At 35.2% G+C, this 22,017-nt stretch overlaps 1 protein-coding gene across 4 annotated transcripts in view; it reads left to right on the forward strand.

The window, feature by feature from the left end:
- The window catches only part of CDKAL1 (CDK5 regulatory subunit associated protein 1 like 1), a 614,486-nt gene that overhangs the window by 460,038 nt on the left and 132,431 nt on the right, over positions 1 to 22,017 (forward strand). For all 4 annotated transcript variants that reach the window (XM_040249901.1, XM_040249902.1, XM_040249903.1 and 1 more), the window contains one exon: positions 11,139 to 11,319. In XM_040249901.1, coding sequence (XP_040105835.1) covers positions 11,139 to 11,319 — 181 coding nt within the window. The remainder of the gene's footprint in view (positions 1 to 11,138; positions 11,320 to 22,017) is intronic.

The following is a 22,017-nucleotide window of genomic DNA, read 5'->3' on the forward strand; positions in this document are numbered from 1 at the left end:
TGAATTATAGTTGATTTACAATGTTGTTAATTTATGCTGTATAGCAAAGTGATTCAGTTATACATATATACTTTCTTTTTTATAAATATTCTTTTCCATTGTGGTTTATCATAGATATTGAATATAGTTCTCTGTGCTATCCAGTAGGACCTTGTCGTTTATCCGTTCTCTCTCTTTATATAAAAGCTTACATCTGCTAACCCCAACCTCCCGTGCCATCCCTCTGCCAACCCATTTCTTTTTAAATCCTGATTTAAAAATTTTAATCCATTTTAAATCCTGATTTCTTGAGAATTTCTAGAAATTTGCAAATCTTTAACAGATCATCTGTCACTTTATCCATCTTCCTTTACTTGTCTCATGTATATTACTTTTTTACTTCAAAAAAGTAAAATTGTACCAAATTTAAACAGTAAACATCTGAATTTTTTTAAGCTTATCAAAAGATTTTATTACTTTCAAAGAGGAGTAATTTTAAAAACTAATTACTACTAGCTGCTCTTTCTCAGAGAGAGACCTTGAAAGTCTATCCCTGATTATAAATATCACTTAAAATTACTATGTGAATTATATATTAGCATGTAGATTTTGGCTACTATTGAAAGTAATTTCTTCAAACAAGTGGATTAAACTGCTCTCTGAAGGTCAGGAATTTTATATATTCTGTTTTGAAAAAGATCACAGCTATTTATTTGTAGGAATACATTTATGTTCTTACTGTATTCAGGTTCTTAAAAAATAGGGTTGAAGTTTTTCTAAACTTGTGTTTTTACCATTTATGTGTAATTTTATCCTCAGAGAATGTCATCTGTGTAAATGTGATCTCATTAAGGTAGTAGAACATGAACTTTGATGAATTTGATTGTTTTGATCAGTGTCCTTTCGTGAGGAAAAATTTTACAAGCTTTTTCTAACAGAGGGTGTTTAATAAACCCAAACATTTCAGCCTGATCAGTGCTCTTTCCACTGCTCTTCTCTGGTGATTATAGAGGCATTTAAAGCCTAAGTGGTTACCTGATAATACATACTTTTTTATCTTTATCATCACTCATCAAGAAATAGGTAGATATAATTATTCCTATTAACAGATGGTTCCGAGAAAGGAAGCAGTAATAATATCCCTAGAAAGAAATCAGATTTTAAATCCAAACAGATTGGGGTTTCTAGCCCTAGTTTCTAGCTACTCAATCACAGATTATCTTAGTTTTCTGAGCCTCGGGTCCCTCTTTCACAAAACAGAGCATTTATAATAGCAGCTGTTGTACAGTATGTGCTTAATAGATGCCAGGTTGCTTTTGTGTTCCTTAAGAGACTAACAGAAATGGGGAACAAGACCATGCCAGCTCCCTTGAACGTGGACTCGCCTCCTTCTGCTACACTTACAGCCCCTACTTCTGCTCATGTTTTCTGTATCTGATAGTATGGGTAGCGAAAGTGAAAGGAGCTCAGTCGTGTCCAACTCTTTGCGACCCCATAGACTATACAGTCCATGGAGTTCTCCAGGCCAGAATACTGGAATGGATAGCCTTTCCCTTCTCCAGGGGATCTTCCCAACCCAAGGATCAAACCCAGGTCTCCTGCATTGAGGGCAAATTCTTTACCAGCTGAGCCACAAGGGAAGCCCAAGAGTACTAGAGTGGGTAACCTATCCCTTCTCCAGTGGATCTTCCCAACCCAGGAATCAATCCATCATTGCAGGTGGATTCTTTACCAACTGAGCTATCAGGATAGTGTGGGTAAGTGTTAGTAAAAAATTATAGCAGTAGTATATCATGAGAATATAAAAGACATTAAAAATTGACATGCCGTGATTAGTTTGATACTCTTCATCACAGAAAAAATTAGAAGATACTGACATGGTGATGTGATTAAAGTATAAATATGTATGAATATGTGTAAAGTTGGAAGAAAAGTTATGACCAACCTAGACAGCATATTAAAAAACAGAGATATTACTTTGCCAACAAAGGTCCGTCTAGTCAAGGCTATGGTTTTTCCAGTAGTCCTGTATGGATGTGAGAGTTGGATTATAAAGAAAGCTGAGTACCGAAGAATTGATGTTTTTGAACTGTGGTGTTGGAGAAGACTCTTGAGAGTCCCTTGGATTGCAAGGAGATCCAACCAGTCCATCCTAAAGGAGATGAGTCCTGGGTGTTCATTGGAAGGACTGATGTTGAAGCTGAAACTCCAATACTTGGGCCACCTGATGCCAAGAACTGGCTCATTTGAAAAGACCCTGATGCTGGGAAAGATTGAAGGCAGGAGGAAGGTGACGACCGAGGATGAAATGGTTGAATGGCATCACCGACTCAATGAACATGAGCTTGAGTAAACTCTGGGAGTTAATGATGGACAGGGAGGCCTGGCGTGCTGCAGTCCATGGGGTCGCAAAAAGTCAGACACGACTGAGCAAGTGAACTGATGTGTAAAGTATAAGAAATTCAAAAATACTCTTAATACTAGCAATTTCTGGCCTCAGCGCAACCTGACAAAAGTCCAAAAATATCTAACACAGGAATTATAAGAGCACTGAGTTTGTTTCTGTAAGTTAATTATGTTAAAACCTGTTGCACAAATAAAAACTGGTCCACAGAAGTTGATAACTAAAAATAAAATTAAATAAGTAGAACTTAAAATATCTGAGCCAAGTTTCTACTTAGAATGTAACTTAACCAGCAGTTCTGTACACGATTTTCTGTTTGGCAAGGTTTGCTCAAATATGTACGTAAGTGTGATCCATACCTAAGTGACACAGGTAAGTGATAAGACTGACCCTTCCTTTGCCATATAGTGGAGTGGGTAGTTGTTCCCTTCTCATACTGGAGTGGGTAGCCTTTCCCTTCTCTAGGGGATCTTCCCAGCCCAGGGATTGAACCTAGGTCTCCCTCATTGCAGGCAGATTCTTTACCAGCTGAGCTACCAGGGAAGTCCTACCATTTAGTGATTCTGTGACTACTGGCAATTTCTTCTACCTTTCAGAATTTTATTTCGCTAATCTTACTTTCCTTCTCATAGGGACTAAGTAGACTCTACCTTACATGGAGGTTATATTAAACAAGATATTTAAGTTCACATATTGCCTGTTACTTAGTATCCATATGATAAATGATGGTTACTGTTAACATCTCTCTGACAGGATTAGAATAATACTGGTTAAAACATGTCAGGTAGTATGTTGTATGGTACTAGCATGCACCATCCTAAGCAGCTAGTATATGTACTAACTCATTAATCCTCGTATCTGTGAATACTTTCGCTATCCTCATTTTATAAAGAAGGAAACTGAAGCATCCTGGTACTAAATAAGTAACTTGCCCCAAAGCTTGCAGCTAGTTAGTAGCAGAGCCCCTCAGGGGAGATTTTTCTCCTAGTCACCCATGTTAAAAGATTAGGAATGGATTCCCAAGCCTTCTAGTCTTTCTTTGTCCTAGTGACCCATTTTGGCTTTTCAGCCCTTAGCTAAATATGTCAGGGGTTTTTCTGTTTTCAGTCCAGGTCCTTTGAGAACTTTTTTGCAAACTTACGAAAATAAATTTAAAGCTGCTGAAAAAATTTTTTAACTTTCTTTGAAGATGTCATACTGTTTCTCCCTAAATTTCCTCTTTTAGTATGAAGAAAATGACTCCTTGTTGTCATAAATCAGTAGTTGGGAAATAAGTGCAAGTTTTCTTCCTTCTAGTCCATCATGAAAGCAGGCTCTGAACATAACTTCCTTTCAACTTTAACTTTACCTTTTATTATCTTTGCCTTTTCTGCCCTATTTGACCGTATTTAACACTTGGCTAAGGACTTCTTAGAATAAAGTATAGTATGGAGAATTCCGTAACTATCTTCAGACAGATAATTTTTGTTTGGGTGTTGTTTTTTCACTTTTAAGAGGTTTGTTGTGGGTATAATTCGGACGCCATCCAGTATGCACCCTACATAAGTGTGTGTTTGAAGATTTTTAGTAAACGTATACATTTGTGCAACCGTCATCACAACTCAGTTTTAGAATGCTTTCGTTATGACAAAGATTCTCTTAATGACTACTTGGAGTGAATCCCTGCTCCCCGCCCCAGGCAATCACTGATCTGTTTTGTGTCTCTATAGTTTTGCTTCTTATAGAAATTTCACCCAAGTGGAAAACAGTAAGTGATCCTTTGTGTCTCCCTTCTTTTATTTAGGAATGTTTTCAAGGTTCATCCATGTTGGTGCATCTGTCATTAGTTGGTTCCCTTTTATTTGTAAATTTCCATTGTATCAATATCCATTTGTTTATTCATTCACCAGCTGATAGACATTTGGACTGTTTCCAGGTTGGAACCATTATGAAGAAAGCTACTGTAAAAATCTACATACAAGTCTTTGTGTGGACATATGTTTTAATTTCTCTTGGTGCATAACTAGAAATAGACTTTATCAGTAACACTAAGTGTGTTTTTAAATTTTTAAACAATTGCCAAACCATTTTCCAAAGTGTGCCATTTTAAATTCCCACCTGCAATGGGATAGAGGTTTCAGTTTCTCAATATGTACACTGATGTTTTCCAGTGTTTTTTCAGTATAGCCACTCTCCTGAGTATGTGGCATCTTACACGGTTTCACCTGGGGTTTTCCAGATTACTAATGATGTTGGACAATTTTTTATGCACTTTTTTATACTGTCTGTATATCTTCTTTAGTGAAGTGCTAAAAATCCTTTGCCCAGTGTACAATTGTGTTGTCTTCCTGTGTTGATGAGCCAAAAGAGTTCTTAATATAGTTTGTGTACAAACTATACAAATCTTTTTATCAGATATATGATTTGTAAAGCTGTTCCCAGTCTGTATCTTCTCTTTTTGTTTTCTTAACAGTATGTTTTTCAGTAAGCCCAATTTATCAGTTTGTCCAATTTTTTTTCATAGATTGTGCTTTTGGTATTGGTGTTATAGCTAATAGATCTTTGCCTTAGTCAAGTCTCAAAGTTTCTTCTGGAATTTAATAATTCTAGCTCTTAGATTTATATCTATGATTCATATAGAAGTACTTTTTATGTATAATACAAGATAAGGGTCTAATAAGTTCTTTTTTTTCTCTTTTTTGGCACACGGTATGTAATTGCTCCAGCACCATTTACTGAAAACACTGTCTCTTGCCCTTGTTGAATTTCCTTGGCTGTTTTGTTGAAAATGAACTATAAATTTATAGGTGCATTTTTGGACTCTCTGTGTTGTTTCTCTCGCTGGTCTCTTCTTATACTGCTACCATGCTGTCTTGATTACTGTAGCTTTTGTTGTAGGTCTTTAAGTTGGGTTTCACCCTTATGGCAGAAAGTGAAGAGGAACTAAAAAGCTTCTTGTTGAAAGTGAAAGAGTAGAGTGAAAAAGTTGGCTTAAAGCTCAACATTCAGAAAACTAAGATCATGGCATCCCGGTCCCATCACTTCATGGCAAATAGATGGGGAAACAGTGGAAACAGTGTCAGACTTTATTTTTTTGGCTCCAAAATCACTGCAGATGGTGATTGCAGCCATGAAATTAAAAGATGCTTACTTCTTGGAAGGAAAGTTATGACCAACCTAGATAGCATATTGAAAAGCAGAGACATTACTTTGCCAACAAAGGTCCGTCTAGTCAAGGCTATGGTTTTTCCTGTGGTCATGTATGGATGTGAGAATTGGACTGTAAAGAAAGCTGAGCACTGAAGAATTGATGCTTTTGAACTATGGTGTTGGAGAAGACTCTTGAGAGTCCCTTGGACTGCAAGGAGATCCAACCAGTCCATTCTAAAGGAGATCAGTCCTGGGTGTTCATTGGAAGGACTGATGTTGAAGCTGAAACTCCAGTACTTTGACCACCTCATGCGAAGAGTTGACTCCTTGGAAAAGACCCTGATGCTGGGAGGGATTGAGGGCAGGAGGAGAAGGGGAAAACAGAAGATGAGATGGCTGGATGGCATCACTGACTCGATGGACATGAATTTGGGTAGACTGCAGGAGCTGGTGATGGACAGGGAGCCTGGCGTGCTATGATTCATGTGGTCGCAAAGAGTCAGACACAACTGAGCAACAGAACTGAACTGAAGCTGGGTTTATGCATTCCACTAACTTTGTTCCTTTTCAAAATTGTTTCAGCTATCTTAGGTCCTTTGCATTTTCATTTAAATTTTAGAATCAGCTTACTGATGTTTTCTATAGGAAAACATGCTGAAATATTTTGATGGTGGTTGCATTGAATCTTGCATCAATTTGAAGAGACCACCCATCTCAACAACAGTAAAATCTTCCAATCCATGAAAATGATATTTTTCAGTTTATTTAGCTATTCTTTAATAATCCAGCAAATTTTAAGAAACTCTCTTTAAGTTATCTGTTTTTATACTCAAATGTTTTCTTAAGTATTTTTATGCTAATGTGAATGAAATTCTTTTCTTGATTTAATTTTCTCATTTTTCATTTAATATATAAAAATACAATTGATTTCTGTATGTTGATCTTTAGCATTAGTGGACTCATTTTTTCTAGTGGATTCTTTTGATTCCTTAAATTTTCTATATATGAGATTATGTCACTTGCCCCCCAAAAAACTTTTTCTTTTCAATCTATATGCTTTTAATTTCTTTCTCTTGCTTTCCTGCCCTGAATATATGTTCTGCTCCACTAAAATGCTGAATTGAAGAACAGCATTCTTTACCTTGTTGCTGTTCTTAATGGAACAGCATTTAGTATTCTACCAATAAATATGATCATAGCTCTAGACCTTTTATCAGACTGCAGTAGCTTCCTTCTGTTCTTACTATGCTGAGAATTTTTATCATGAATCAGGGTTGGTTTTGTAAACTGAATTCTCTGCAAGTACTAAGATCACCATGGGGTTTTTATCCATTTTTCTTTTCATATGGCTTATTTCATTAATATTTGCATGTCATGCCAACCCTTGCATTTCTGATTAAAAACATAGTCATGATATAGAATGTTTTTAATGTATTTCAGTACTCGGTTTGTTTATATTTTGTTGAAGATTTTTGTCTTGAGTTCATGAGGATTATTGGTCTGAAAATATTAATATTTCCATCTCTTTCTCTGTTTTTTCATATAGACCACTTTTGCTGAACTTGTAAAATGAGTTTATTTCTCATCTGTTTTTGAAATCATGTCTAGGAATTCCTGCTTATCCAGTGGTTAGAATTCAATGCTCTCACTGCCATGGCTCCAGGATTGATCCCTGGTCAGGAAACTAAGATATGGCATGCCAACTAGCCAAAAAAAAAAGAGAAATAATCTCTGTAGAATTGGTTGTATTTCCTCTTAAATATAAAATCGTCTAGACTGGGTTGTTTTGTGTTGTTTTCTTTGACAATATTTTAAATTACAAGTTGGGTTTTTGTAATAGATAAACAGCTATCCAGATTTTCCTGTCTTTTTCGGTCCATTTTTATAACTTACATCTTTCAAAGAATTTGCCCATTTCATCTAAGTGTTTTTAGTTTATTGACCCAAAATTGCTTATAATATTCCCTTAGTATCCTTTGAATATTGATAGCATCTATAGTGCTTCTCCTTCATCATGCCTGAAGTTGGTTATTTGTGTTTTATCCTCTCAGTCTACTACTAGTTTAGTAATTTTATTATTTTTAAAGATACACCCTACTTTGGTTGTTTTTTCTCTATTTTCTATTTTTTTGTTTCCTTCTTTTACCTTTATTAGTTTATTTGTCTTACTTTGGACTTGATTTGCTCCTTTTTAAACTTCTTAAGATGGAAGGTTAGATTATTGTTTACCTCTTTCTAACACAGACATTTAAATTTATTAATTCATTTCTTAGCACTCCTTTAGCTACATCCCATATATTTAGAAAGGTTATATTTTTATTTTCATTCAAGATTGTTTTTTCTCTTTCTACTTCTAATTTAGCGTTTCCTGAAAGTGTAGACTGATTGTCCTAAAATTAATTTCCATAAGACTAAAAAATAATTCCTTTAAGCATGTGTTTTGTTTACACCTGATAATTTTAATAGGTCTGATCCTTTTTCTGATCATTTTTACCACTTTGAGATAGCATGTGTGTTAGTCTTACTTTTTTCACATGTGCAATTTGAAGCTCATAATTTATTGAGTCCTAAAGAATGATAAAAAATCATCCTTCTTATACTTTTGCCAATAAAACACCAAATTGCAAGTGAAAATATTGAAGTGAATTAAAGCACCACATTTTTTGTATCATTTCAGATACAGTATGGAGTGTATATTTGTACATATTTTTAGTCAGTCTAAAAAGTATTTTAAAATATTTGGAGTTTTCTTAAATGCTGGCCTACCTACTACATAGGTAGTATTCTCTTCACATGTCCCTGACTGATTTCTCAGAACTAATCATAAGATTAGAGCAGAGGCATAGTTGGAAATGTTCTCATTAATTCCATTCCCAAGTTATTTAATGAACCTTTTTGCAAGTAAATAACTAGTGTAAGTCAGGGAAAATGCATCAAAATTTCTCTTATTTAAGCTAATTGAACATTTTCATCATTCTTTCAGAATTAATACTACTATGAAAATGTAAATACAGAAGGTCTTCTAGATTTTAAAAAGCCTTAACAGCTAGTAATTATATTTATTAGACTCACAGTTTCAATAAATTTGTAGAAATGGTCATTTAAAAATATTAGTATTTTGAAAACTTATACTGTCTCAAAAAGCAGCATTTACTCACAATTAGCATTAAATATTTGCATTAGTATTCTGTTTTACGCCCGTTAAAATTTCCTCACAGACTCTGAAATCATATGCAATTAATTTAGAATTTGATCCACTTCAAACTTGTTTGATTTTTCTCATGTACTGAAGAGAATTATTTACTAGGCAATTAACAGTGTAAATATGAGATTTTTTAATTTGGTTCACCTAAGGAGCCCAGTTGAACTCTGGGAGATGGTGATGGACAGGGAGGTCTGACGTGCTGCTATTCATGGGGTCGCAAAGAGTCAGACACAACTGAGCGACTGAACTGAACTGAATTGAAGTAGAATGATTTGCATATACAAAATCAATGTATAGATGAGTTTCAACATTAAGGTGTAGTCTCTAGTTTGAGACACTTTATGGGTAGTCAGTTAATATTGTTATATACTTTGAAACCTAAATTGCATTTGTTTTTAAATTCTAACTGAGGTCTTTCACTAACTCATAGTGTGCTACCTTCACCTCTGTTATTGGTCAGCTGTTTTGTAGATGATGAAATGTATTTATGCATTGAACACCCTCTTCCTTAACATTTATGATGACTACTGTAAAGGTTTGTCTTTTCTTTTTTGCTCTGGACTTGAAGGCCAAAGTAAGCAGGTGTTGCATCATGCTGAACCCAGTTACATGGGATCAAGAAGGATGCTGGGTGAGGGGGTGGAGCAGTAGGTACTTTCCTTTGGGAATGCCCCACAGTCCAATGCCAAGTTCATTCCAATCCATAGCCTAGTACAGTAGCCAATTGTCTTTGTCACTGCAGTGTTTCACAGGCAATTTCTCAGATTTTTTTCCCTCTAATTTCCTAGGGGAGATGGACTCGTCTCTGTCATTTCTGCTGTGATCTATTACTTTTATTTTTAGTTGTGGATTTCTTTTGTTCAGAAGTAGTTTTATGTCAACTGTAAAAAAAAATTGCTAATTGAAGTTATTGACATAGTTTTATTTCACATGCTTTAGTAAGTCTAGAAAAGCTCTTTTTATTTAAACGTTACTATTAAAGCATAGGTTTTTTATGAAATTTTAAAATAATTTTGATAATTACCTTTAAAAGAAAAAATATTTTTATATCACAATAAAAATTTAAAAAATTTTTTCCAAATATGCTGTTTCATTCTTCTCTGTGCATTTTGTCTCTTTTTCTGTTTAGCAGCACATAGACAAGTTCCAGACCTTGGAACTTTTACTAATTAAAGTTCAGCCAAATGAATAGCTGGGTGAGACTAAGCAGAAAGCAAGAAACATTTTAAAAAATGAATTGTCATTCTTTAACACAATATTGTAGCATACTTATGGAGAAACTCAATAGCCAAAGAGAAATGACTGCCAAGATGCTAACGTGAAATTTTTAAAACTTTCAAAAAAAATTAACACCCTAAAAACTTACAGAAAGTTAGGGGGCCACATGTAAAAAGTTTGCATCAGAGTCAGTCTGGAAATCTCATCAGCATCCTTGCCTAGTAAAAAAAAAAAAAAAAGGAACAACACCACATTCTGATGGCTAATACTTTTTATTTTGGAGTACTGTGCATAGCCACACTATTGGTCAGTTGTGTGGATTACGATGTTCAGAGATGTTAAGACAATAACAACAAAATTTCCCTGCCACTCTTTTTAATGAAGCTTTTGAAAGAATACTCCAGCAGAATTAAGGAGAACAGAATACTCAAGAATTAGGATGACATAGGATCCAGGGAAAAAAGGTGATTGAAGAAAAGACCAAGGAATCATATTCAAGAATGAGAGTTGGTCCATTATGAAAGCAACTCATACTTGAAGAAAGTTAGGAATGGCATTTCCAGAGAGAAAAATGGAACCGGTGAATTATATGGTACTCTGAAAATTTAGAAAATAATATTGGATTTTGACAAAACTAATGGATCTGGAAAACATTTAATTAAGTACATAGAATAGTAAACATTTTTTAAAAAATCAGGCAGTTATTAATGCTACAAAAAATTAAATGTGCAAAAGAAACCCTATTGATAGCATACCAGTTGAGTGTAGAGTGAACAGTATCTTAGCAATTATACCAATGGAAATACCATTAATACTGTTAATTTAACTAAAAGTTGAGCACTGATTATGTTGGGAGGAGAAGGATAAAGTAGTTTAAAGAGCTAAATCCTTGTTGAAGTCGTCAAATGCTGCCTAACAATCAGTAAATCTAGAAATAGCAGAATAAGCATCAGTACTAAAATGTAAAAGAAAAGACAAACATCTGAATTATTTTTAAAAAATAGGTACTTTTGGGGAATGGTAGGGAGCCATGTTTTTCATAAACTTTAACTATTTAGGGCATTTTAAAACTCTTTGCAAATGTCTCTTTCCTAAAAATAAAATTTAATTTTTAAAGGAATAATGGGGTTTGAAATGTCAAGGAAGTAGAATAATTATGGATTGCATTTAACTTTGTACATTTTTTGTCTCATTATTTTCTAGAGTTCCTGGAATAACTATTGCTACAGATATTATCTGTGGTTTTCCTGGAGAAACAGACCAAGATTTTCAAGAAACAGTAAAACTTGTTGAAGAGTACAAATTTCCAAGTCTCTTTATTAACCAGTTTTACCCAAGACCAGGAACTCCTGCTGCAAAAATGGAACAAGTTCCAGCACAAGTGGTAAGACACTTTTCTTGTAAGATATTGCATTTAGCCAGTAGCTATAACAATGCAGCTGTGTTGCCTACCTTCATGCAACCAACTCATGGTATGACCCTTAAGTTACAAATTATGGAGTGTTTGTTCCCAGTTGGGGTCAGGGGCAGGGAGACCTTAGTACACTAAATGATCTTAGGCGACTAAAATGTTACTTTTTTTTTTTCCCCTCTTGGGGAATGAGGATCAGATAACACTGGGAAAAATTTTTTTAAACTTATATTTAGTACTAACTGTATTTACAAGATAAGTCCTTGAATGTTTGAAAATAAGGCAAAATTTAAACATCTGTGAGTGAAAGAGGCTTACTTACTTCATAAGAGGTGCTTTTCATAATTTGTTGCTTACTGGGGAGTCCCCTGGTTTTCTTCCCTTTCCATGAGATAGATTTGATGCTGTCTCTCTATTTCAGATGTGGTATTGCTTTCACAATGAACCTCAATTTCATTCTTACATGTTCATTGATATATTAGAATAAGATGACGTGAAATATATGTGAAAGAGTTTGAGATCCAGGAAAGGCAAACTGTTTCCCAGAATGCCCCAGAAATTAATAGCCTCACACAATTTCTCACACAATAGCCAATTTCAGTTAAATTCATTGGCTCAAGATGAAAAAATATTAGTAAGCCTTAAGAGGAAGTAGATTATTTTCAATGAAAATTTTCTGCTTTGTTTCTGATAACTAAAACAAATTGTGTGCTACCATTAATTTTTCATAAACATAAAAAATCAAATGAGTTCCTTGCTTTTTATATCTAAATTACAAATTTTATTGACATATAATATGCATACAACAAAATTACCTCTTTCCAGCATGTGGTTTTTCGAATTTTGATAAATGCATTCACTAGTGTAACTGCACCTACCATCAAAATATGGAACAGTGCCATCAGCTCCCCTCAAATTCCCTTTTACTTTTTTGTAGTCAGCTACTCTCTCCATCCCCAGCTCCTGGCAACTGCTGTTCTATTGTCCTTAAATAGTCTAATTCTTTTTTAAACTTCTTTAATACAAAAAAATATTTTGAGCTATGAAATATATGCAGAAAAGTGTGTTTCTAGATGTTTTCTCTTCATCTCTTTTCTGGTTTCTTGCTGTTTGCGGTATCGAGGAGCGAGGTGAACAGCAGCAGTGACATGTTTGGTCCCTACAGAAGTAAAGCTGCTGTCCACCCATGGGGCTACTAGAAATGCAGACTCTGAAGCCCCACCCCACCCCAGACCTCCCCATTCAGTTTTCCTCTCCAAATGATTTGTGTGTACATTAAAATTGTAGTCTTGGAGAAGACTCTTGAGAGTCCCTTGGACTGCAAGGAGATCCAACCAGTCCATCCTAAAGGAGACCAGTCCTGGGTGTTCATTGGAAGGACTGATGCTGAAGCTGAAACTCCAGTGATTTGGCCATCTGATGCCAAGAACTGACTCATTGGAAAAGACCCTCATGCTGGGAAAGATTGAGGGCAGAAGAAGGGGACGACAGAGGATGAGATGGTTGGATGGCATCACTGACGTGATGGACATGAGTTTGAGTAAACTCCAAAAGTTGGTGATGGACAGGGAAGCCTGGCATGCTGCAGTCCATGGGGTCACAAAGAGTCAGACACAACTGAGCACTGAACTGAACTGATCCTAGTCTACCATTGCTTTACTCATCTATTTTTAATCTGTCCTCAAATCCACCTAAGGAATTTCTAACTTTAATTAATCTATTTTTTTACTTCTAGAGTTACAATATTATTCTTTTTTTATAGATTCTAGTGTTCTGGTGAAGTTCCCCATACTTTCCTCTGTATTTTTGTGTTTAATTAGTTACCTTAAAGCTCATACTGAATTCTCTAATATCTGAATCTAATGTCAATTTGTATTGACTTTTTTCCCTTGAGTTTGATGACTTGTCTTCTCTTTCCATATATATGATCATTTTCATTCTGTGATTACCTTTGTCTATTAATTAAAAAAAAAGAACAGCTGTGGGTTCTAGACTGTAATATATCTTCCTCTGGGAGGACTTTGGTTTTGTTAGACTCTAAGGTAAGGACTAATTATTGCAACTGATCTGAGATTGATTTTTGAAACTGTTTTTCAGTCTTTCTGAGGATTGGGTTATTTCTAGCTTGCCCTAACTTTTTGAAGGTGGACAGTGGCGTGTTGGTATTTAACAGCTGACATTCAGTGGGATGGGTTCTGACTTGTAGCTTTCGCCAATTTCCATAGTGTAAATACTTTCACTGTTGCCAATTTCAAATCACCAATGTGATATCACTCAACATGAAATTGGAAAGAAAAACACATAATCAACTCTTGTGAACTGGTAAAAAGCCTGAGCAAACCAAAATTCTGTGGTGGTTAGCAGAGCCTTTTCTTTATGGGAGGTTTTCAACTTTTAATTTTTGTCTCTGCAAGCTCATGAAAACCCTTAAGGTTCTGCATAGTCACTCGGTCTCTTCACTTTTACTTGGCTTCTCAGGCTCCCATCCACTGCTTACAAATTGCTAAATAGCCAGAGGGGAAAAAAGTAGATTCAAATATTGAGCTTTTCTCTAGGATCTTAATTTCTCAGGTTCTCACTCCCTTGATAGCTTTTTGATGTTGAAACAGTACATATTATAAATTTTATTCACCTTTTCTAACTGTTGTTGCCAAGATCACTGATCTGATACAAGCTGGTTTGCCTTAGCCAGAAGCAGAACTCTGCATAAAATCAGCTTTCAGCTGTTTTTTATTTTGTTCTATCTTTTACACGTCACCCCTTAGCATCTTCCTTACATTTTTAGACTTCAGTCATCCAGCAGTGGCATAGCAGAACCTTTTTTTTTTTTTAATGACTTTATGTCTTTAAGAGCAGTTTTAGATTCAAAGCAAAATTGAGTAGAAGGGACACAGAGTTCCCTTATAGTCTGCCACATACACAGACAGGCAGCTTCCCCCGATACCAGCATCGCTTGCCAGAGTGGTATGTTGGTTACATCATTATCACCCAAAGTCAGTAGCTTACATTTCATTTCACTCCACATTCTATGGGTTTGGGGAAATGTGTAAAGACATGTAACTACCATTATAGTCTCGTACAGAATAGTTGGATCTTCTGTACAAATCCTCTGTGCTCTCCCTTTTTGTTGTTCCCCTGCCCCTCAGTACTACTGGTCTTCATAATTTTGCCTTTTCAACTATGTCATATAGTCAGGATCCTAGGGTATTGTAGCCTTTTCAGATTGCCTTATTTCACTTAGTAGTATGCAGTTAAAGTTTCTCCGTGTCCTTTTATGGATTAATAGCTCATTCCATTTTAAAACAACAGAAATTCATTGTCTGACAATTCTGGACACTAACGCCCAGAGGCAGGCCCCTGCTTCTCTGGACCACACAGGAGAATCCTTCCTTGCCTCTAGCTGGCTTTGGGTGGTTTCCGATTGTCTTCCCTTTGCTTATACCTGCCTTCATGGTCACGTGATGTCCCCACGTGTCTCTTGTCTTCACTGGCTGTCTTCCTGTAAGGGCTCCAGTCAGAACAGGTTTGGGACCCACTGCACTTCTTATCTCAACTGCTTACATCTGCAGTAACCCCCTTTTCAAATAAGGTTGTGTTCTGAGGTTAAGGGGTTATGACTTCAACATACAATCCACAGCACTTCTCTAAATTTCTGTAATTATGCTCTAGGTGAAAACTGTAGCCTGAAAGACTTTCATCTTTATAAAATTCAAAATCTTAAATAAAGGGAATTAACTATTAGTGATGAAACTTTAGAGGCTTTCCATCAAAGAGAGGATGTATCCTGTGCCTTGAATCTCATTGGTTTTCTTAAATTTATCAAAAGTTAACAATTGTCTACTGTAAAGTAGGTACTTTTGAAACTCCTTAGTAACTAGACTTCACTAAAGTAAAACATGGCTACCAAATACTTAGATAGGAGATTTTCCCCTAATTTGTTTCCCATTTCCTTATCTAAAAAATCAGTGATAGAAATAGGCTCTAACCCATACTGAAAGAAAAACAAAATAACAGTTACTTTCAAACAACACTCTTGATCCTGTCTTTAGAATGCCTCTTAATGAAAATATGTTGTTGCCTTGAATATATTGTATTTCCATTAAAATCAAACTTCCCAAATGTTCTTTCCAAAGGTCAAATTTGCATGTTTGTATTTTCTATTTCATTGAGTCTTCCTTTATTAGTCTTCATTAATCTTAAGTAATTCTATTAGTATTTTAAAAATTGTGGCTGAGGTTCTTAGTCTAACTAGAAGAGGTAACTTAAGTTTTAAAAGTCCTTTAATTCTTAGCTATCATTTCCAGACTTTAAGAAAATTTTGATGAAGAATAAATAATGAAACTCTAATGAAGTCTATGTTTTAAGAGGCCTATGACTTGAAAAAAAAATAATTTTTAGGTGACAAGACTAGCTTTGGAATGTTCATGTTGGTTTGAAACATTACCTTGTAATATTAAATCACCTGCTTGCTTGTCTTACATCTTGGAACCAGAGATAGAGATAATGTGTTTAGATCTATGTTAACATAAAATACTCATAACTCACTCACGTGCAGTTTCTAGTACATTTACCCTAGGGATAATGCTTCTTCCTCAGCTCTGAAGAGTGTAGGTGCTTGTTTCTGAGACAGCTGCCGGGCTATCCTTGGGGCAGATGAAAGTAGCTTCACTGAAAACGTCCCCAGTGGCTTTCGCTGAGGGAGTGAATTTTTGCTGGAGGTATTTCGGATCAGGGCGAGGTGACCACTTGGAATAGATGTCAAATAAGAAATGTTCTTAAATCATATGCAGATTTAAGAACAGTGACCTATAACTGCTCTCCCAAATCTAGCTGCCTATGAATTCTTTAAAAAAGCAGAATGGAGAAATAAAGCAGATAGACAAGAACTTTGTCACTTTCTCTAAATGTTTTAAAAACTTTTTGTTGTTTCTGAGTATGGTGTAAAAGTTTAACAGCTCAATATTTTAGAGAATCTCAAGTTGCCTTAATGGAAGGAATTCTGATATTTTTACCTTGCTTGATACCATAATTACATTATTTACACAGTTTCTGATTTTCAAATTAACTTTTTTCTTTGGGAGGAGAGGGAAAAGTTTTTTCCAGAGTTTTTATACTCTAGATTGTTCATTGTATTTTATTCTAAACCAATTTCCAATCATACCTCAAGGCAAGCCCTTTTTCTCATGATCTTTTTCATTTGATTTATCTTTTCAGAAGGAGTATTTTGGGTTTCTTAAGCAGTTAATTGCATTTGGTTCCTCTAGTGGGTCTTTTAAGTTTCTTTTTTCTGAACATGTCATATCTCTTTTTACTTCCATTTTTGATAGAGTTTTTAGCCTGACAATAGTTTTATTTTTATAGATTTCAGCAGATTACTTAGAATCTTTTATGATGACTCTATAGCAACAGTGAGAAGTATGAGCTGGATTTTCATCCATATAGGTGGTTGGGAATCACCTACCTTGTATGAGTTTTAATACAGATGGTATTCATTTAACAAACGGAGAAGCAACTTGAATGGTCTCTAAGGCCCCTGGAAACTCTTAATTGTCTTTGATTCTCTATCATTTGGTCTTAAGGCCACCGTTCAAACCAATATTTAGAAACTTTGGGTGCTTTAGTTTCCTAGATCATCCACTTAAATATGTTTTCTGCGTTTCCCTATTCTTTCACCTTTTCCTTTATTATAAATCTGATGACTTTTTGTTTGTATAATCAGTTAATTAAATGGCTTTTTCTTAACTATAAACTACTAATAGTAAACATAATTGTTTTTTGTGGGGACCTGTAATGGTGGCAGGAAGACCAACTGTGGTAGAGAGAATAATTGACTCCCAAAAATGTCTGCAGGCTAATCCTCACACCTGTGAATGTGTTGCCTTACAGAATAGAAAGGGCTTTTAAGATGTGAGTAAGTAGAAGCATGTGAAATGGGTGGGCTCAGTGTAATCTCAAGAATTCTTCTAAGAGGAAAGCAAGAAGGTTAAACCTACAAAGAGGAGATGTAAGATCAGAAGCAGAGATCAAGTAATATGCTTTGAAGATCAAGGACAGGACCATGAGCTAAGGGATGCACATGGCCTCTAGAAACTGGAAAAGGCCAGGAACAGATTCTCCCTTAGATATTCCAGAAGGAACACAGCATTGTCAACACCTTGATTTTAGCCCATGAGACATGGTTGTAGGCTTCTCACCTCCAAAACTAAGAAAGAGGCAACATCAGTAAGACCACTGTTCATCTTTACTGCCATAGGGGGGTTTTTGTTTGTTTTTTAAGGTGATTGCTCCTGATTACTCTCAGCCTGAATCATTCTTCAAAAAATCCCAGCCCTCCCTCCATGAATCTTCACTGCCCCACCTTGATTTCTGCACTCTGAATCTGACCTTTTGCCTGCCTGCCTGCCACAGAGCACTGCCTAACTTTCTATAAAGTCCTGATGTGATGGTAATGAACTAATTCCATTATCATGTAAATCAGTTCTCATGTAGTCAAGCCCACAGGACTAGACATATGTAGAATGTAACTCTAGGATGGAGCCATGTTTTGCTCAGGATGGTAAAGATAAGAAAAAGCAGATTTTTGTTGGTACCTGAAACCCTTTCATATGACTCTTCTGTTAAATACAAGGCATTGTAAGAAAAAATTAGAGATGGCTATACTTTAGAACCATGGTTTGTCTTGAAAACCTTAGTATTTCAAGTTTTCTAAGATAACCCAATTTTAGGACAGTGAAAGTCGGATATGATTTGAGAACCTTGAGTTTAGTGATAGCAGTCTGAGTTCATACTTTATGGTGACCTCATAGAAAGTTTTTTTTTTTTTAACCTTTCTTAGAAAAAAATTCGCTTGTTTCTTATTTTTTTTAGATTTTTTCTTTCATTTTGGCATTTATTTTTAGCCTGCTTATTTTATGAATTTATAATTACCAAATCAGTGGGAAGGTGTGTGGTTATAAGTTTTCTATCAGATGCTGAATAATTGTGGGTATTCAGGTTGAGAAGGACTGAGTGATTTTGTATTAAATAAAGAGAATATAAACTCGATCCTTTGCAAAGTCATCTTTATTATATTTTAGTCTAACTTTTTTTCAGTGATGATTACATGCTTTGATTCATACAACTTTCAGAAAAGTTGGAAAGATCTACGTAATTCTTTTATGCCTTTTATATGAATTGATTTATTAAAATTGTAATATTCAATTTGAACTCACTTTTATTACCTTAATAATTTTAGAACTGAGTAGACTCTTTGGAGTAACTTCTAAAGATAAAGAACCTCCTATTTTTTGATCTTATATTATTTTTTCTGTGATAACTATGGTTCATTAATAACTCCATATTTATAACCTTCCAAGGGATTTATATGTGTAGTTCCAAGTATTAGAGCTAATGTTAAATGTGTATTTAGGTCAACAGAATATATTTGGTAATTTAATATGACACTTTTTTTTTATGACACCCTTTTCTAACTTCTGCCTCTTAGGATCATGTTTATTTCATGATTAAGGACTATCTTTATTTTTGCTACTCATAATAAAATACCTTTATCAAAGTGGGATGTAAGATTAGAAGATATATTGGCAGGGAAAAGAACCTTCCATTGTTTGAATATGAATATGTGCCTGAATCATATAGTCTGTATTTTTCATGTACTTTGTCCTATGTTATTCCTCCAACAAAACTTTTAGGTATTGTTTCATACTTTAGGGGTGAGTTAGGTGAGACTCAGAGAAGTTAAATGAACTCATCCATGGACTTCCCTGATGGCTCAATGGTAAAGAATCCACCTGGCAGTGGAGGAGATGCAGTTTCAATCCCTGGGTCAGGAAGATCCCCTGGAAAAGAAAATGACAAACCACTCCACTATTCTTGCCTGAAATATCCCATGGACAGAGGAATCTGGTGGACTGCAGTCCACGGGGTTACAAAGAGTACACGACTGAGCATGCACGTACACATAAGTGACATGTCTGAGACCCCATTCTTTTCTGACTCTTGGCTCCATACTCTTATAAACAGTAAAATAAGTATGTATCCCACAGAGTCAAAATAATTTAAGAATATTTTGACCAAAGAGTGTTGGCTTCCAAAGTTGTTTTCCTGTCATAGCAGTGATTTCTAAAAATTTTTATTTCTTAAAAATGATTTTAAACTGATAGAAAAGTTGTATACCTCCAGTATACCCTTTACCCAGACTGACCAATTTCCCTACATTTGCTTTTTCTCAAGAAACAGACACTTAGACACTGGCTTTTCCCCCTAACTTACAATGGAATATAATCTGAGAAAATGCACACACACTCACACACACACACTCACAAAACTGACACTATGCTGCTTTGCCCGTTAATATTTAGTGTGCATTTCCTAAAAACAGTTTCTTAATCACAATATTGTTATCAAATTCAGGAAGCTTAACAGTGATACAGTGCTTTCCCTAGTCTACAGTTCAGATTCCAATTTTGTCAAGGATCCCGACATTGTCCTTCATAACTGTCATTTTTCTGATATGAGACTCAGTTCAGAATCTTACATTTAAGCTCTTTAGTCCTCTTTAATCAAGATAGTTTAATCAAGATAGTTTCTCAGATTTTCTTTATATTTCATGGTGTGTTGACACTTTTTAAGAATAATGGCCGGTTATTTTATGGAATGTCCCTCAACTGGGGTGTGAATTTTCCTCCTGTTTAGATTCATGTCACATATTTGGCCCTGTTTAAGTAAATAAATGATGTTATATCCTTCTCAGCATATCACATCCGGAGACACATAATGCCTTTCTGTCCCTTGCTGGTGATCATGTGCTTAAGGTGGAGTCTGGTTTTCTCCACTGAATACTTATCTATTTTTAGCAAAAGAATGTTTAATCTCAAGTATTTAATAGGATCATAGACAGGGATAAGAAAAAAAAAAAAAGGCCTTGAAAACTCAAAAATTTTAGTGGTTTAATTCACACTTTCAATTCTGTGATACCTTGAACTGCCATAATGATGTAATCGAAACAAATTTTCATTTCTTAGTTTTAATAGATTCTAAATCTTTAGATTTTTTTCTACCAGTTGTTAATCCTTAGAGTACAATTGTTTTAAACAAGATACTTTTCCCATCTTTTAATTGAAGCATAGTTGCTTTATAATGTTTTAGGTGTACAGCAGAGTGATTCAGTTTTGTGAATGTGTATATTTGTGTATTTTCTCAGATTATATTCCATTGTAGGTTCCTGAAGGAAACTGAATATAGTTATGTGTGATATGCAGCAAATCCTAGTTGTCCATCTGTTTTTTTATTTAATGTAGTATATATCTGTTAATCCCAAATTCCTAATTTATCCCTCCCCACCCTTGAACATGACACTTTAAACTGAGTGTGCAGTGAGAGAGGGGAAACTAAAATTGGAAAGGCAGAAAAATCGTTTCATTGATGTGCCTGTATATTTACACAGCAAATAAGCACATGTAGAACTTTCATTCTTAAAAATTGTGCATTTCAAAAACTTGTGTGGGTCAAGAGGAGCTAGGAAAATTCATGGATCTTTAACATTTGGAGGGAATTCATAGGTCATGAGTGAGATATTTCTCCTGAAATACTGTTATACTTACCAGCTCTGTTGGAGTATACTCAGTGTCAAAGTCATACTGTTGGAATAATAAATATTTTCCATGTATCTTTTATTCCTTTATTGTCTTTCCTCTTGAACTTTGTTGTCGTTGAAATGAAAAGGTATCCTCTCAAACTACTTTCTGAGTCATTTTAACTTATTAATTTAGGACAAACAAATATAAAAAGGTGGAGGGGGAATTCTGTATGTAAATTCCATGGCAAAATCCAGTTACTGTTGGTTCTACTTGGAATCAAGCACAGAAACATGATTGAGATCACGAGGGACATTACAGAGTTAATGGAAAGATTCAGTAATTGATGGATCTCTTCCCAGCTAACTTGATATTAAGTCTTAGAGAGCCCAGGAGCTCCAGGACCCCCCAGGGAGCAGCCCTCTTTATTCAGATGCTATTAAAATGAAAAGCAGAGTGTGCCTCAAGGGTCTAGAAAGGCTATCCAAATGGATAATTTGTCGGGTACCTGAAATCCTATTCCATTAGAGAATTTAAAGACCACTGTGAAGTAGCTTGATTTGATTTCATCTTCTATTAGCAGCCAGAATTATACAGGGGCAGATTGGAAGATGGAAAGAGGCTCCCTGCTGGCACCTCGCACCAGTATAACGTAACCACAGCAGTCAGAGTGCCCATAATGACCAAAGACATGGTGCTGGGGCGTAATTTAAGTCTCTTGATCCCTTTGGAAATTGGATCTGCTGTTTTAAAAATATAGTTAAAACTATAGTTAGGGTCAAAAAAGTCAAAGTGTTAGTCTAGGTCTCTAATTCTAGGTCAGTGGGTCTTAACATTTTTTGAGAATTTGATGTTATATATAAATATATATATATAATATTTACTACACATATATACGTGCATATATATCCATACATGTGCATTCTTTCCAGAAAAAAAGCAAATTTTCCTAAAAATGTTAATGTTTTTAGAGTGTATAGATATCCTTAAGCCACCCATGGTAAGGAACAGTGTGCAGAGTGATTTGTGTCACCTGACTGGCCCCCTGTTGACTCTGTTGACTTCCTGTCTACAGTTGGACATTTCCTCAGAGATGGCA

Source organism: Oryx dammah, unplaced genomic scaffold, assembly GCF_014754425.2.
Source record: "Oryx dammah isolate SB20612 unplaced genomic scaffold, SCBI_Odam_1.1 HiC_scaffold_11, whole genome shotgun sequence".
Classification (NCBI taxonomy): Eukaryota; Metazoa; Chordata; class Mammalia; order Artiodactyla; family Bovidae; genus Oryx; species Oryx dammah.